This window comes from Hippocampus guttulatus, chromosome 1 (genome assembly GCF_054856545.1).
Source record: "Hippocampus guttulatus isolate MCC_2025c chromosome 1, RoL_Hgut_1.0, whole genome shotgun sequence".
NCBI classification, from domain to species: Eukaryota; Metazoa; Chordata; class Actinopteri; order Syngnathiformes; family Syngnathidae; genus Hippocampus; species Hippocampus guttulatus.
The window spans coordinates 25,005,183-25,022,823 of NC_141261.1; the positions used below are offsets into that span (position 1 = coordinate 25,005,183).

Sequence of the window (17,641 nt, forward strand, 5' to 3'; positions counted from 1 at the left end):
AATGTACATGTATATGAGTGAACTGAGTGGGGTTACCTTAAAAGGTATCTTTCTCATTTTGTTTCTGAGAATATCTGTCATGTATGGTTTTCACACATCACAACTCCAGTGGCAGCAAATGAGGAACCTTCAGCGACAGTTCACTAAACGTCCCAAGATAGCCTGCATCTATTTCAATGTGTTTCGATCAAGATAATGGTTTGCAACAACTTTAAGATTTCGTAATTCTTATAGTTGGTTGATCTTATCTACAATTAGAAACACCCACCCGATTGTGAGCTTTTTGTGTGTTTCCACCCAATGGAATTGAAAGAAAACACGATTTGAGTTTGGACTTTCAGGTTTGATTTCAAAGGTTTCGCCCCAAAAGTTGCCATTGACTTTTTAGGGGAATTTACGACATTTAGCTCCAAGTAGATCAACTGCCACAATTGTAAATGTCCATGATACCTTAGTATCAATCTGCAAAGCATTATCCAATCAGTTAACAATGAGAATAATCGAGGAAAGAGCTTGACTGTCCATTTATTTTATCACATCATCACCGTAGCAGCCACAGTATGCTCATGCCATAACACTACCGCCGCCATCTTTGATGGTTGATGTGGTATGCTTTGGATCATGAACCTTCTCCAGACTGCATGCAATTATTCGAATCCAAATTGCCGTTGGTTTCATCTCAAGCGTTGCTGATTTTTTTTTTTGTAAAAGTCAAACCTTGCTTTCTTATTCTTGAATGCTTTGAATCTTCAGTGCTTTACGCGTTTGTGCTCCTCTTGATTGTAAATGTTTATAATGACACATTTACCGTCTCCATGCAGAACATTCTTGACTTCTGTTGATGTGAAACCATCATGTTGTCGACAAGCTTGTTTCCAAATATTTTGGAATTCAAGTCTAGGCTACTGTAAATGCCAGTGGCCAATTCAGCTGCTGCTCCTTTTTTTTTGATACCTGCAAAGTGCAAAGCGCTTCAGTTAAAGCTCACATTTCCTTTTGTTCTATTTCAATGACATGTTGTTGCTGTATTGAAGCAAGAGCATTAAAAATATGATTACTGTAATCATATTTGGGTGAACTTGACTGTGTGCAATTATTATTCTGAGAACACAATCAATACATTGAAAATAACATTAGATATCTATGTATGTAGAAGAATAAATGTAATGCATGTGTAATACTTGTGTGCAGCGATGAAGGGTGAAGGCAGGGAAAGGAGGATGTTGCTGACCGGACGTTCTGCTTAATGCTGATAAAATGAACTCTTGATTTGAAGGAAGGAACTAAGAAACTTGTGGTTATGCTGGCACAAGGTGATGACAATGAGGCTAACTTCATTCTGTATTTAATATTCTTCATCAACAAGCACAACAGCTCACTTCATAATTGTCGGACCACGTAATTAATTGTTTCAAAGATGTACTGTGTGAAAGATCACACCATTGTTCTCTCTCTCTCTCTCTCTCTCTCTGTGGAGAGAGAGAGCGCGTAGTGAGCGCGTCGACCTCACAGTGCACAGGCGGATGTTCTCCCTGCGCCTCTGTGGGGTTTCTTTTATAGACATATATAAGAAACCCCACACAGCTGTCTTCGGGCAGGAGGCGGGGGACACCCTGAACCGGTTGCCAGCCAATCGCAGGGCACACAGAAACGAACAACCATCCACGCCCACACTCACACCTAGGGACAATTTGGAGTGTTCAATCAGCCTGCCATGCATGTTTTTGGAATGTGGGAGGAAACCGGAGTACCCGGAGAAAACCCAGGCAGGCATGGGGAGAACATGCAAAATCCACACAGGGAGGCCGGAGCTGGAATTGAACTCGGTATCTCTGCACTGTGAAGTCGACGTGCTAACCACTGGACTACTGGGCTGCCCTTATGTATACAGTGTATATACTATGTATATATTTATGTGTATATACTGTATATACCATATATATATATATATATATATATATATATATATATAGCGGCTGGATAGCGCAGTTGGTAAGGCACCGGTTTGAGAGACGGGGGTTCGTATCCCGCTTGGGGCAAACAAAATGAGCACATAACACCATCCAGTGTGGGTCCTTGGGCAAGACCCTTCACGCTAATGGCTACCTCATACAATGATGAGAGACAATAAAACGAATGACATGGCTTAGACGTCGCCCGGCCAAACAAGGTCTGCGTCAGGTGCTGGGGAACCAGAGCACCTTGATGAAAAATGGGCTACTGGAACAAAGCGGAGATGGGCGAGATGCGATAACAGGGCTCTGTTGGAATGCTACTACTCAAGCAACCCTAGTCAGAGGGGTTACATGCAGAGAATGTGGGCTAAATGGGTACTTTGAAACCCACAGTCACGGTTGACCACAAAACAACGAGTACAACGGTACAACGCAGGTTCCATGGTGAAGGGCCCCAGGCTGCCAGATCAGAGGAGGAGGTCATACCAGGGATTGGGAGGCAAGCCCCAATGAATGCAGATGATGAGATTGGGATCCCAGCCCCAAAGAGTGAAATGCTGAGCGAGGCAGGAACTGACCTGAAAGCTAAGATCACGACGAGAATGAAATCTGGGCAACTTAGAAACCGATTACAACGGCTATGTGAAGTACCACCTGAAAGTCTCATGGAAAGTGTGAATGCAGCACTGAGGGCGATCCCTTCCGTAACGATCACGGAAACCAATGAGCTGATATACGCTTCAGCATCAGTGATCCTAGAGATGCTTGGCTATAAGAGCAACCATTGGATCCATGAGATACGTTACCCACCATGGAAAAGACGGTTGGAGGCTAAGATCAAGGCGGCTCGGAAAGATGTGAGTCAATTGACGCAGGCACAGAGAGGTGTGATGAAAAGGCCGATACCCGAGAGGTACATCCAGATGACCATACCTGAAGCACTCGAAACTGCCAAACAAAGGCTCCAAGCCTTGTCCAGCCGCCTAAAGCGGTACACGAAAGAGAATAAGGCCTGAGGAATAAACAGGCTGTTCGCAACACAACCTGCGAAAGTGTATGCTCAGTGGCAGGGTCCTAACAACAGAGCTGACCCACCAAGACTTGAAACTGAAAGGTATTGGAAAGGCATATGGGAGAAGGAGGTTGCACATAACAGCAGTGCACCATGGCTGGTGACCCCAAGAGAGGAGCACAGCAACCTCCCTGAACAGAACCCAGTTAACATAACAGTGGCAGACATACAGGAAAGAGTCTCAGATATGAAAAACTGGACAGCACCAGGCCCGGACATGGTCCACACCTACTGGCTATAGAAACACACAAGAGCAGCACAAATGAACCAGCTGCTGAGGGATGGGACTCACCCAGGATGGCTAACCGAAGGGCGAACGATCCTGATCATGAAGGATCCCTCAAAGGGTGCAGTCCCATCCAACTATCAGCCAATAACCTGTCTCTCCACAACATGGAAGCTCATGTAAGGCATCATTGCGGCTAAGATAAGTGGACACATGGATCAATAGGCGAAGCACAGAAGGGCAATGGTAGAGATACCAGAGGAGCCAAACATCAGCTCCTGGTTGACAGAACAGTCGCACAAGACTGCAGGTCCCGACATACCAACCTGTGCACAGCCTGGATTGATTACAAGAAAGCCTATGACTCGATGCCACATACATGGATCACTGAATGCTTGGAGTTGTATAAGGTGAACAGGACCCTAAGAGCCTTCGTTGCGAACTCGATGAGGGTGTGGAAAACCACACTTGAAGCCAATGGCAAGCCACTGACCCAAGTGCCCATCAAATGTGGCATATACCAAGGTGATGCACTCTCCCCACTGCTGTTCTGCGTAGGACTGAACCCCCTAAGCCAGGGGTGTCAAACACAGGTCCTGGAGGGCCGCTGTCCTGCATGTTTTCCAAGTCTCCCTGTTGCAACACACCTGATTGAAATGATCAGATCATCAGCAAACTCTGTGGAAACCTGACATTGAACCTGTTCATTTGAATCAGGTGTGTTGCAACAGGGAGACTTGGAAAACATGCAGGACAGCGGCCCTCCAGGACCTGAGTTTGACACCTATGCCCTAAGCCAAGTAATCGCCAAGACAGGCTATGGGTGGAAATGGAGCTACGTTCAGTCACCTCCTCTACATGGATGACATAAAGCTGTATGCTAAGAGCGAAAGGGAAATAGACTCCCTGATCCACACAACCAGGATCTACAGCAGCGACATCGGGATGTCCTTCGGGCTTGAGAAATGTAGTCAAATGATGACTAAGAGAGGAAAGGTAGTCCGCACTGAAGGGGTCTCACTCCCTGAAGGAACAATAGCAGCCATTGAGGACAGCTACAAGTACCTCGGTATACCACAAGCCAATGGCAACCTCGAACTGGCAACAAGGAAAGCGGCTATGGCCAAATACTTCCAGCGAGTGAGGCAAGTCCTAAGAAGCCAGCTCAATGGCAAGAATAAGACCCGGGCAATAAACAGCTACGCCCTCCCAGTGATCAGATACCCTGCAGGAATAATAAGGTGGCCAAAGGAAGAGATTCTGACCACGGACATTAAGACCCGAAAGCTCCTAACTATGCATGGAGGGTTCCATCCCAAATCCAGCACCCTAAGACTGTACGCAAGCCGAAAGGAAGGAGGCCGGAGACTAGTGAGTGTGAGAGCCAATGTCCAGGACGAAACATCCAAGCTCCACACAATACAGAAGGCTCCAACGGATGATGTACTCAGAGAATGTCTCAGACAATGGGGAACAGAGGATGAGGCGCTGGAGGAGGGACCATCATGGGAGGACAAGCCCCTACACGGGATGGACCACCGGACCATGGCTGAAGTGGCTGATCTCAAGAAGTCCTATCAGTGGCTAGAGAGGGCTGGCCTGAAGGACAGCACAGAGGCACTCATCCTGGCTGCTCAGAAGCAGGCCCTGAGCACCAGAGCCATTGAGGCCCAGATATACCACACCAGACAAGACCCAAGGTGTAGGTTGTGCAAAGAGGCACCTGAGACAATCCAACACATAACTGCAGGGTGTAAGATGCTGGCAGGGAGAGCCTACATGGAACACCATAACCAGGTGGCTGGCATAGTCTACCGAAACATCTGTGCGGAGTATGGACTAGAAACCCCAAGGTCAAAATGGGAAACACCTCCGAAGGTGGTGGAGAATGACCGAGCGAAGATCCTGTGGGACTTCCAGATCCAGACTGACAAGATGGTAATGGCGAACAAACCAGATATCGTGATCATAGATAAAGGGCAGAGGAAAGCCGTTGTAGTGGATGTAGCGGTCCCAAGTGATGGAAACATCAGAAAGAAGGAATACGAGAAACTCGAGAAATACCAAGGGCTCAGAGAGGAGCTGGAGAGAGCCTGGAAGGTAAAGGTGACAGTCGTACCTGTGGTGGTCGGAGCACTCGGGACCCCCAAACTAGATGAGTGGTTGCAACAGATCCCGGGAACAACATCGGACATCTCAGTCCAGAAATGTGCAGTGCTGGGAACAGCAAGGATACTGCGCAGAACCCTCAAGCTTCCTGGCCTCTGGTAGAGGACCCGAGCTGAATGGAAGATGGACACCACCCGAGGGTTATCAAAATGTCAAAAAACACTTGTTAGGCATGTTTTACTATTTTCTTTTTTTTTTTTTTTTTTTTTTTGATGGGTGGGACATAAAATGTCCTTCACTTCTGGAATGACCCATATACGTTTAAAATCCACACATTCATCGGAATTTTCATTCATCCATCCATTTTCCAAATCAGCAAATGTTAAATGGACGTTATACAGTATTTCATCAGGGGGTTGCAGGGGTTCAAAGCCTTTTTGACCTTGGGGCCGAACTTTTCCTTGGCCTACGTCCACAAATTATGATTTGTGTTGACCTTTATTTTGTGTGATTTGGAGTGGCAGGAATCCGAATTGTAACTGAGCATCTCCTTGGCAACAACAACAGACACCCAACGTTGGTTGGGAATCATTGACTTACTCTACACATTTGAAATCTGCGGTTTAACTTTAAAAACATTTCGAACAGTCATTGTAGCCCGCAAATATGTTCCTTTCAATAAAACAATACTGTACTGTTGCCTTCACCATGATACACAGCTATGTTTTTGTTTTGTTTGTTTTTTTAACTCTGAACTTAAAATATCTCACAGTCTGGCCAAACTGTGATGTCATTTATAGAGCGAGATAGAGGGAAAACCCCATTGGCCTGGTTTTCCCAATGCTTCCCAGAAGTGGGAGGTAGGATAATTGGAGTTGGTTGAATGTAGGAGGGTATTGAAAAAAAAAAAAGTAAAAGAAAAAAGATGAGCAGAAGCAGACCAAAGTGATCCACATGTAAACCTTCCACCAAAAAATGTCCCTGTCCGATTTGGAAATTGAAAACGTGTCAGTGATGCACCTTTGTGTCCATGTCATTGTATTGTTGAAGATATTTTAACATTTTCTCTTGTAGCACATTTACAGAATTGTCTTATATTCAGGGCGGCATGGTGGTCGACTGGTTAGCATGTCGACCTCACAGTGCAGAGGTGCAGGGTTCAATTCCAGCTCCGGCCTTCCTGTATGAAGTTCACATGTTCTCCCTGTGCCTGTGTGCCTCGGGTTTCCTTCCACTTTCCACAAACACGCATGGCAGGCTGATTGAACACTCTAAATTCTCCCTAGGTGTGAGTGTGACAGGAACCATCTTTGTACACCGTGAAGGCAATTCTTATTCTGGACAATGATGGAGACAGACTTCATGCCAAGGTATGGTGGAGTAAATTATGTGCATAATTTATTCCTTTAAAATTTGGACAGTTCTATTGGTTGCGCATTAATTACACCCATTTCCATTTATCTACAGTATTATGATGACACATACCCCACAGTGAAGGAACAGAAAGCATTTGAGAAGAACACATTCAACAAAACACATAGGACAGACAGTCAGAGACACCATGCTATTTACAATGTAAAGAAATTAAGCACATTTTGCCTGTTTAGATTATGTGGAGAATATATGTGTACTATGTGTGTCACAAGGTGAGATAGCATTACTCAAAGGCCTCAATGTTGTCTACAAGAGCAACATTGACCTCTTCTTTTATGTGATTGGAAGTTCACATGAAATCGAGGTATGTTTAAGCTTGTGTGATTCCTGTCACAACCACATTTTGACCCATTGAGAGTTATCTTCTTTAACATTCATATGTAACAAAGAAAACAGACATTTTAGACGTGGAACCAAATCACATCAGAGCAAAGATGCAGTCATTGATGTTGTCATCATCCATCGATGATTCTGTGAGTGTGAGCGCGGATGGTTGTTCGTCTCTGTGTGCCCTGCAATTGGCTGGCAACTGGTTTAGGTTGTCCCCTGCCTACTGCCCGAAGACAGCTCGGATCGGCTGCAGCACCACCAGCGACCCTTGTGAGGATAAGCAGATTAGAAAATGGATGGACGGATGGGTCTTATATTCACACAAAGGTCATGTGATATCACACTGTTGTTGATTTGTATCTTGTCCCTCCTTCATCCCTATAATTTATTAAGACAATGGGCTCTCTTTTTCTCAAGCTTTGTTGATACATATTTTATCTTAGAAAAATCTAAATCTCACTGCACCCCCCACCCCCTCTCCCAAAGAAAAATATTTTCCGTGTCCAGAAATAATCATGATGCTGCTGTCTCAATTTACTCACAAATTTGGGGCGGCTTTGTTGAGCACAAAACGGTTATTCTATCATGTAAATAGTTAACTGTACCATCTGCCATCTAGTGGAAGGCCTTTTAATTGTTCTGCCTGTCCCTGTAAGTCGCTGGCACAGATAGATGAACAAAAATACTGTATATCCATCCATCCACCCATCCATCCATTTTCTAACGCTTATCCAGGGTCGGGTCGCAGGGGCAGCAGCTTTAGCAGGGAAGCCCAGACTTCCCTCTCCCCAGCCACTTCTTCCAGCTCTTCCCGGGGAATCCCAAGGCGTACCCAGGCCAGCTGGGACACGGTCTCTCCAGCGTGTCCTGGGTCATCGCCGGGGCCTCCTGCTGGTTGGACATGCCCGGAACACCTCACCAGCGATGCGTTCAGGAGGCATCCTAATCAGATGCCCGAGCTACCTCAAAAATATATTATTGCAGTAAATAAATGATAATTTTCACACAAATTAAGTGAAATTAAACATAATATAGTGGTTGGGAAACACTACAATTGCTTGTTTATCGCAGATTGGCTTGGGATCCATGGGTCCTGATTCATAAAAGACTCTTATTTCGGATCATATCTCATGGCTCAGTGGTTGTCTCCTAACCCAGAAATTGTGATCATGTTCAAGTGTCCATGAGCAAGATACTGAAGTGCCAGGTGCTTCTGATGCTGTGCCATCAGTTGGTAAATGAAGTAACTATATGTGCCCTGCGATTGGCTGGCAACCAGTTCAGGGTGCCCGAGGTCAGCTAGGATAGGCTCCAGCACTGCCCGTGACCCTGTTCAGGATAAACGGTGTTGAAAATGTATGGATGGAGATATACTAGTTTGCTCATCAAGAACGTTCCATGATTTTTTTTAATGTAAATGTTTGATTTATTCATATTTGTGCTGTACGTTTGTATTTGTTTGGTTTCAAATGAACACGCGTTACAGATTAACGGAGTGCTTTTCTGAATGTGTGATAAACAGAAAATCATTGAGTGTCCTTTTAAAGGAAATGCATGCGGTTTTGCGTTTGACTCGCTCATTCAAATCCATAAAGGCCCCCCACCACCCCTTAAATTGAATAAATTAATAAACAAACAAACAAATTGCTACATTAGTTTCTTGTGCTTTCTGGGAGGAAGCCTGCTGGGTGATTTAATTTTGCAAGAATACTCCTTCGCTCATGTGACTTCCTGTTTCCTGCTTGTAGCGGAAGCTGCGCCAGCCAATAGAAAAGAGCCTCATGCACTGGAACCTGTCACGTGGGTTTCGGAAGGTCTATAGGCTTCGCTAACAAGAAACAAGATGGACACTACCATATTGGTAATGGAGCTTCTTATCTTAGTTTTGACACCGTCGCTGTGTCGAAGAAGCTTTCGGTTTCTCACTAGGCCGTGTAATATTATTGCCAACAAAGAGATTGCGTTGGTTCGTTTGCTTTACAGGAGCTAAATGGAACAAACTGTTGGTCAAGTAGTTAGCTTCCGGCTGGTTAGCTTGACTTTCGTGGCTTCTGGTGATGTGGAAGTGTCCAGTTTTCACCCGTTTCCTAGAGTAATGAGCTACAATATGCTATTATATGGTTGTTTCAAATTCTTTGTCCTCCTTTTTCGCTATTTTTACCATTGTCTAGTTCCGGAATAATGGGCACTTGTTTACGTCTCCACTAGTAAAAGTGACACAACCAGCTCGTGTTAAATTGTCAAATGTATTTTATTGTTTGTAACGATGTGTTGTTTAAAACAGGAACCATCGTTGTACACCGTGAAGGCAATTCTTATTCTGGACAATGATGGAGACAGACTTTATGCCAAGGTATGGTGCAGTAAATTATGTTCATAATTTATTCCTTTCAAATTTGACAGTTCTATTGGTTGCGCATTAATTACACCCATTTCCATTTATCTACAGTATTATGATGACACATACCCCACAGTGAAGGAACAGAAAGCGTTTGAGAAGAACATATTCAACAAAACACATAGGACAGACAGTAAGAGACACCATGCTATTTACAATGTAAAGAAATTAAGCACATTTTGCCGTTTAGATTATGTGGAGAATATATGTGTACTATGTGTGTCACAAGGTGAGATAGCATTACTCGAAGGCCTCACTGTTGTCTACAAGAGCAACATTGACCTCTTCTTTTATGTGATTGGAAGTTCACATGAAAACGAGGTATGTTTAAGCTTGTGTGATTCCTGTCACAACCACATTTTGACCCATTGAGAGTTATCTTCTTTAACATTCATATGTAACAAAGAAAACAGACATTTTAGACGTGGAACCAAATCACATCAGAGCAAAGATGCAGTCATTGATGTTGTCATCATCCATCCATGATTCTTGTGAAATTGCTTGAAAACAATTTCCGTTTAAAATGTGATTTATTTTTCCATTTAACAGCTTATGCTCATGGCTGTTCTAAACTGCCTGTTTGACTCCCTCAGTCAGATGTTACGGTATGCTATTAACATTTGGAATCGACATGTCATTTTTAAAGAGTGGTTCAGAAAAATTGCAAGCACATTTTTCTCTCCTGAAACTGCAGAAAAAATGTCGAGCGTAGAGCTTTGTTGGACAATATGGAGGGGCTCTTCCTTGCTGTGGATGAAATCGTCGATGGAGGGTAAGTTAACCATGAGCGTCTTAATTAGGGTTTCGCAGCACGACTGTTGATATTGTTGTGATGTTGAGTTTGTGTTTACTGCCTCTTGCAGGGTGATCCTCGAGAGTGACCCTCAGCAAGTTGTTCATCGTGTTGCTCTCAGAGTAAGCCGCCTTCTTCTCCTCTTGGCTTGTTTGTTCACATTGTGCAAGGTTGCTGTGATCCTAAAAGAAATGGATTCTTTTAGGGGGATGATGTGCCTTTGACCGAGCAGACTGTCACCCAGGTTGGTAAAACCTCCATATCTTACGAGTTTTACTTTTTCAAGACAGTAACATTCAACAGTTGGCTGCACATTAAAACAGACCTGGTGCTCCTGCAAAGAAAACAAAAAGACTTCTTTACTAACTGGACACTGGTGCTTTTAATGTGATTACTAGGATTTGTGTAACTTAAACATGTACATGTCTATACTCAAATATGTGGTAACAAAAGGACATCCGCTAATGCTCGCCACAATCCTCACGTCTGCTGTCAGAAAAGGGACCAAATGCCCTCCAGTAACAGTGGAAAGATGGGCAATAAGTTGTTGTGTTGGTTGATCACCAGCTGGATGGTTAATGTCTCTTCTTCCTCCTTCTACTCACCCCATACCCTTCGCCTCAAACTGCTGAAAACCCCCCACTAAATAAATAAAAAATAATGCAACGGCTTCCTAAGGAATAAAGTCACCGTCTCAAATGAGAGATGATTGTTCATGTCATCCATGTTTGTTTTTGTTTCAAACAATGCTTCCTTTGCAGGTGCTTCAGTCTGCCAAAGAACAGATCAAGTGGTCGCTTCTACGGTAGTCGCAGCAGAAGAGCCGCTGCACAGCCCGCTGATCATGGCACTGATCCACATTTTCCTTTTCCTCTCTTGCAATCACTGCTGTGAGCCGGCGCATCCAGTCTTTTCCTTTTGGGGGGGGGGAAAAATCCTTACTGTGCAGCTGTTTGCAGAATAGCGGGTTCAGATAAGGTGTACATTCCCTTACTGGGTTGGACTGCTCTCTTTGTATGTTTTCATGATGAAAGCCATCGTATTGCTCCGTGGTCACTCATCAATCTCAGCATAGCTGGTGACAACATTCCATGCATGCCCTTTTATTCTCATCATTCGTTGATCAGAACATACTGTAATGTCATCACTGGTTGCGGAAGTTCATTTCATCTTGCCTTCTTTCATCAGCAGACAATTTGAATAAATGTTTGTTGATGGAGTCCAACATGTCATTGTCACTCACTGTGTAGTTGTCCTATACCGGGCTTTTTTTCCTGTTCATTTGTGAGCAGTTGAATTGACTTGGCTCTCGCAGCGCTTCCTCCACTGGCTTTTGTCCTGCAGCCTCGATAGAGCCGAGGGCTCCATCTGCTGTTTTGTTCATCACAGTGCAACATTTGGCGTTCTGACTGACACTCTTTCCTTCATGCTGCCATGATCAGGCTCGTTTCCGGGGTTTTCATGTAAGCGCGCATGTTTTATGGGGTCTTAATTGATTCATTCCTCCCCCTCTTACGCCCTACATCATAAATTGTGCGAATGCTTCTACACCTTCCCACTCTAGCTTCATGCACTCATTTGAATGCAAATGAAGGATGGCTTGTAGATTGAAATGGGTCAAGAATGGGCACAACATCATGGGATGCGATTAATATTAACGGGAATAGATGTAATGATTCCATGCATTCTTCCAAACGGTATCCATACACTGCATGCGCGTTGATAACTTGGATTCGCGTGGAATGGTTCTCACCAAATTTGCAACCATGATAGTAAGCACATCTGATTCCAGTTTATTCCTTCATTCCGATGTCTTTTCATTTCCAAACTATTCCCTCGATTTGTAATTGACACGTTGCAGCATGTTCTCCGACAGAATAATATTAATAGAAGAACATGTAGCGCGTACTAAACTGGAAATTCTCTGCTTGCGGCATTATATTATTAGACTTGGCAGTTTTGCCTAAACGTCAAAGTATATAAAACAAATGCGTATAGTCAGGAGTGTTAACCAAAAACAAACAAAAAAAAACATCTTAAACACATGTTGGGTAATGTTAGACTGCAACAAGTAATAAATGAGAAATAAAACTTTATGGCCCAAGGAAAAATGTTGTAACTCTTCCACCGGTTAAGAGGATCAAATAAAGATGAAGTTGGCATTCCCCACCTTTGTGATATTGTATATCCTTGATTGGAGCTAAGTGTCTGGACCCGTGTGGATGTCGGAACATATTATTCACTTTATGGCTTTCATTCATGTCTGGGAGGCAGAATCCTGTTACAATCTTGAAGTAAAGAGACCTGCTGGCACTTCTTTTGTGTGTTACAATTACAGTAGAAACTCTGTCAAAGACACGCATTGAACTGTTTGCAGGCAAGCTACCAGGCACACACCAATCATGAAGTGCACTCAAGGCTGTTTTAATTGGAAAACCACGATGTAAGCTCGTAACCGTCTTAACCAATATGTCCACTAGAGGACACTGACACGTTGACTCAAGCTTTAACGTGGTTAAAAAAACGACGGGTAAGGCTGAATTCTCCTTTAAAAAAACAAGCAAAAATATTGTCGTGTCTTTTATTTGATTCGCACAATTTCTGTCGTTTGGTTTCCAACGTTTCGTTTCCAGTGGTGATCATTTAAAAAAAAAAACAAGCAAAAATATTGTCGTGTCTTTTTTTTGATTCGCACAATTTCTGTCGTTTGGTTTCCAACGTTTCGTTTCCAGTGGTGATCATTTGCTGAGCAAGCATTTGTATATCATCCTGTTCATAAAGAGCCCTTCCATATGCTCGTTTTATATTCGCATAGCTATGGAACGAGTTGCAATGCAGCGTGTTGTGGTGCAGATGCCAACTAAAAGGCCCGGATACACTCGCAAGCCTGGCTTGGTGTTTTTGCACCATACAAGTAAGTAGTCAATGAATGCCTTTCTCGGCTCTGCTCTGACCTGTGGGGCTTATTACCTCCTCGGCTCGCCTCCAGTCTGATTCAGAACCTTGAATGAGAGCCTCTTTATGAGCTGCAATGAAAGAGTGAATGGACGCGATGTTGCTGCTACGTAAGTGCAAGCGCCACTGTGAGCTCAGTGAAACGCTTCCATCCGCTGATTACATTTTAATCATCAAAAAACAAATAAACAAACCAAAAAAAAAAAACAAGCACGGTAACTTCTAATAATGATACAAGAACGGGCAGAACAGTTTGACAGACCAAGACTTGACACGTATATAACCATGCAGTAAACATGTCCGAAACATGTGGGATCGAGCCTCGCACATGATCGATGCATACAGTGGGAGAGTCTCTCTTGTATTTCTGTGCATGAGTGCACTGTGTGAATTAGTCAATAAACTATCGTCATCGGTGAGCTTAGAGTCTTGATGTCATAGTCAATGAGCCTGAGCAGCCATCTGACAGTGTGGCTCGCGCGAGAGAAACAACACTGACAAAAACAATGACACTCTTTTGGATCTCAGGCAGTAAATACATTCAAGCGGGTGCCGTTATATTGGCAGAGCAGGACAAAGAGCAAGACCGCGGTGATATTTAATGGCACGCCGTATTAAAATTAACAAGGCTATTTTACGCTTCAACATTCCCGGCCAGTAGGTAACACTAACATCCAGGTAAAGATACTACCCTAACTCTAAATAACTCACTAAATGAGTATGAATAACGATGAATCGAATGTGAATGAATGGAGAAAAAAGGGGAGGTCATTAAAGGGCATGCTGGAGCCCAGTGCTTATGCACGTGTGCTTGTGTAGGAGGAGGAGGAATGGGCCTGGGCCTGGGCCTGCATGCAGCAACTGCAGCCCGACGTGCTTTATGGCCCCCGCTGGCCTCTCTTGGTCTCTTTATGGATTCCCATAGAACGGAGAATCACAACTACTCCTGAAAACGCTGGCCAAAAACAACACCTTCACCACTGCACTCTTGCTCGCCTTCGCCATAATTCAGCAAGCTGTTTATGCTCCCGCCGAAAAAAAAAGAGCATTCATTGTAATGACAAAAATGACTGTAAATTTTGATGCTAATGTTTATTTTTTGTTGACGTCAGATAAAACTGTCAACGTGAGTTGGCTTGGTTTATTGGATGTCGTTACAGGTTGGTGGAAAAAAATGGTGGGCTTTGTAATGTTACAGCTTTTTCCCCTCCCTCCCCTTTTGGACTGGAATAGCTTTGCCTTTCCAAGACCAGTTATTTTATGATACTGGTAAGATTTATGAGATGAAAATGTCCAACTTTGATAGGAAAATGAAAATGGTCCACCAAGGGCATTGTTAATCCCGCAGATATTCGGCGTAATGTGTTTCCCCTCCATTTTCCGTTTCCCATCGCAGTCCATTCCTGAATGCACACTTCAGAAGAATGCTTGTGGATTCATTCGGGAGGCAAAAGCACTCAACACCGGAGCCGGTCAAATAATCTCTTCAAGTCTTGCTTCCCAGGTTGGCAAGTATATGTGGTCACACATGCAACTGGGAGGGACACATCTGGAATGGACCTTGCCCCTCCCGCTGACCCCGACAGGCCATAATCCTGCTGGTGCTGTGTCATGACAGATGGGGCTTCCTGCATTACTACTCCTATCAAACGCTCAACACTTTTGAAGCAGTGATGATGCAAAACAGTACTAAAGAACGACAGTCAGTCATTTTCATTGTCGACCGTCAGCATAGCGTGCGCGGGCGCACACACACACGCGCACACACACACACACACACACACACACACACACACACACACACACACACACACACACACACACACACAAAATGGTGGCCGTTAAGCTTTACAAGGGTTTCCCAAGTCAGTTTTTCCCCTTGCATGTTTTGTCTTGTTTTATGCAGAAAAAAATATCCTCCAGGAGCCCTTTGTTGTTGGGACTCAACTCTGCATGTATGTTTTGTAGCCGCAGCAAAAGAATGTGAAGAGGAGCATATAGTCTGGCATACCTCTGAGCCCCCTGTTGGCCCCTCCCCCTTCCCCTCCCTCTGTCATCTGCCCACTTTCCCTCCCTCCCCATGGATTCCCCAACCACACCACAACACTGTTAACAGAGACGGCCATGACAGATTTACTACCATCGTCTTTCCATTGGCTGCCAGTGTGACAGCTGTGATTTAGCGCCTCCCTCTCATTGGCCAAAACCTGACAGCTTAATTTATGGGCACACTGAGATTTGATGCCTCCTGCCTTTGAAGTGAGTTACAGCTTAGTGGCTTATAGGACACAGAAACGGTGTCAGGTTGCAATCGTAAAGTCTTCTCCCTGAAGGGAGGTGGTGCTCCAGCATAATAGCTCTGACGTCATGAGGGGCACAAGAGACCTTGTGCGCTGGGAGAAAGAGCAGAAAAATGTGTGATGTGCTTCGAGAAGGCGTCCGAAAAAGAAAAAAAAACACGCCGAGGGACGATTTCACATCAAAACTCAACCTTGGATCTCAATCCTAATGGCGAGCACATAGCCGTTCATTTCGTACTAACTTAAGACAAGCACACGTTTTGTTTCGGGTCCTGGAATACTCAGCACCATGCAACACAATTATCGCTCTGCCTGACAGGCCATGCTCACAAGAGCCCGCCGGCCTTGTAACAACCTTGACCCGTGGAAATTTCCATTGGGTAAATAGCATGGCTGCCCCTGCCCTGTCCATCAACCTGCTGGGTGAATTCACTCAGCGTTTCCCTTAGATATCACAACCTTCGCGTTGCTATTTCACATTAGGCGTAAGGTCAGCTGCTTCAGTGTGCTGCCGTGTGAAAATAGATTACTAACAAGCGACAAACTAGGCGTACAGTAGGGGTCCATTTCTGTCCCTCAAGGTACAATATATACAAATATACCTCATAACAGGCTCCTTTGGGGACTCCCAGGTAACTGGAGTGTCGTTGTTAAACTATGATAGACAAGCGTGAAGTTACAAAGCATTACCTTTGAGCAGGGGTGGGCAAACTTTTTGGCTCAGGGGCCGCATTGACTTTTAAAATTTGACAGAAGGGCCAGGTCAGCACGAGATATGGTACATTAAAAAAATGCATTTGTTGACAGTCCATATCAAACATCAACAGAACAAAAGCATGAAAGTACTGTATTAATATACTTTTTAAAAATGAGAACAGTGTTGTTGATCACCTATTTTAGCCAGTGCATTGATGCAGATGGGTTGTGATCAGACCAGTAGAAGTAGAGCGATACAGAGGTCCAAAGGTGGTAAACAAGATCTCTTTCCCTCCGTCTCCCCCGCCCCCCTGTGCTCAGCAACTTCATGTCAATACGCCACCTGGCGTTGAAATGCCTGTCTTTACAAGTCCAAATGAAATGAATGCAGTCATTCACATCGAACCATAATTGTGTACCAACCTTTGGCGGGCCGGATTAAAAAGACCAACGGGCCGGATTCAGCCCGCGGGCCGTAGTTTGCCACGTTCATGCCTTTGAGGCTACCACGCTGGTGACAAGACACCGTAGCTCCCTGAAATGACCATCTTTCTTTTGGGGAAGTTAGCCTTTGTGTGATTTTTGCTGAATTTAGTTACCCTTAAACTAGACACATTATGGAAAAATACTTTTTTATTTTCCTTTATCACTTGTATGTCACGGGTTGTGCAGATCAGCCTTCTTTACTACCCCACAACGGCATTCATCGTGTGAAGTTGTTCATCACTAGCTTTTGGCTCGGGGAGGAGGCAGAGCTGCCAGCAGCAACAGATGAGTGCACTGAATGAAAGAAGTCCCTCACCTAAATTGATGTGAATAGTTTTCTCCAGTAGTATCTTGAAATATGTCCTGATTTAAACCTTTGAAATTCGTGACGCGAGCGTCGTTTGGTAACAGTCAACTCAACTCAGCTGACTTCACAACAAGCAGCAGCACTTTGGCATCGTGACTAAATCTTCCAAAAGGAGACTTGAAGCCCTTTATTGCTACTTCCAGATCAAGTTTACTATAAAATAGGGCTGAAAGATTTATCTTTTTTAATTTAAATCAAAATCACAATCCCAAACAATGCTATAATGTCATCGTCCAAGCCTTGCTTTTTTTTTTTGCAACACTCTTTGGTTGTAACAACGATCTCACACATAAGCGCCGTCTTCCTGCACTCCCGCAGGCTCGCCAATCAGAAGCTGCTCACTACTTGTGACATGTCTTGCAAACTAATCAGCTCCAGGCTGTTGCCCGTGAACTGGAGGGGGGGGAGACACAACTTGGCACAAATGCGCTGCGTCGAGGCACAAACTACTAGCTGCTCTACAGCTCGTGCGGCTAAACATGATTCCCCCACATGCAGATCCTCTCCTCTAAGTAACTAA

At 44.3% G+C, this 17,641-nt stretch overlaps 1 protein-coding gene across 1 annotated transcript; it reads left to right on the plus strand.

Annotated features, from left to right (window-relative positions):
* The first annotated feature begins 8,874 nt into the window (after positions 1-8,874).
* Positions 8,875-11,537, plus strand: copz1 (COPI coat complex subunit zeta 1). Its single transcript, XM_086122203.1, has 9 exons — positions 8,875-8,987; positions 9,411-9,479; positions 9,576-9,657; positions 9,754-9,845; positions 10,074-10,129; positions 10,219-10,296; positions 10,388-10,439; positions 10,523-10,561; positions 11,079-11,537. Exons 1-9 carry the CDS (start codon positions 8,970-8,972, stop codon positions 11,124-11,126), a joined length of 534 nt encoding a protein of 177 aa, XP_085978329.1. The 5' UTR covers positions 8,875-8,969; the 3' UTR covers positions 11,127-11,537.
* Positions 11,538-17,641: the final 6,104 nt, after the last annotated feature.